Source organism: Buceros rhinoceros, unplaced genomic scaffold, assembly GCF_000710305.1.
Source record: "Buceros rhinoceros silvestris isolate BGI_N320 unplaced genomic scaffold, ASM71030v1 scaffold24708, whole genome shotgun sequence".
NCBI classification, from domain to species: domain Eukaryota; kingdom Metazoa; phylum Chordata; class Aves; order Bucerotiformes; family Bucerotidae; genus Buceros; species Buceros rhinoceros.
This window is the reverse complement of record NW_010425485.1, coordinates 4109-4575: the sequence shown is the minus strand read 5'-3', so window position 1 is coordinate 4575 and position 467 is coordinate 4109. Positions and strand designations below refer to the sequence as shown.

Here is a 467-nt window from a genome sequence, read left to right as displayed (position 1 = left end):
GCGAAAGCCAAGGTGGGCGGCACAGTCAAACTGGAGCCTGGCTTGTTCCAGAGAGCCTGAAGCCCCGAAGCAGGGAAGCCGTGTTGGCTTTGATCCCTGGGGTGGGACCTTGGTCCTGGGAGCTCTGGACACTGCAGCTCGGAGCGGGGTTCCTGGCATGTCAGCGCCTCTCACCCTGGGATTTATTTCCAGTCCTTTGCACTGTTTTTCTCCCTCAGGTTTGGGAGTCCTCCTCAGCGAGAGCCAAACTGGTCCAACGAGAGGCCAAATAAGCCCCCAAGGCACCAAGGGGCAGAGAGCACCTCGGCCGCCCCGCGAACCTTCACCAACAGGAGCTCCGCTGGCACAGGGAGGATGCCCCTGCCTAGGAGCTATCCGCGGGTGGGGGGCTACAAAGAGACCCGTCCAAGCTACCGCGCTTCGGAAGCGCGCGCCCAGCACCTGTCTCGAAACGGCGAGCCGGCGGA

The 467-nt window shown here is 63.0% G+C and overlaps 1 protein-coding gene across 1 annotated transcript in view; it reads left to right on the top strand.

Moving 5' to 3' along the window:
* The window catches only part of CASC3 (cancer susceptibility candidate 3), a gene marked incomplete at both ends in the record, with an annotated part of 7393 nt that overhangs the window by 3529 nt on the left and 3397 nt on the right, over window positions 1–467 (top strand). The window contains 2 exons of the mRNA XM_010141176.1: window positions 46–82; window positions 219–454. Coding sequence (XP_010139478.1) covers window positions 46–82; window positions 219–454 — 273 coding nt within the window. The remainder of the gene's footprint in view (window positions 1–45; window positions 83–218; window positions 455–467) is intronic.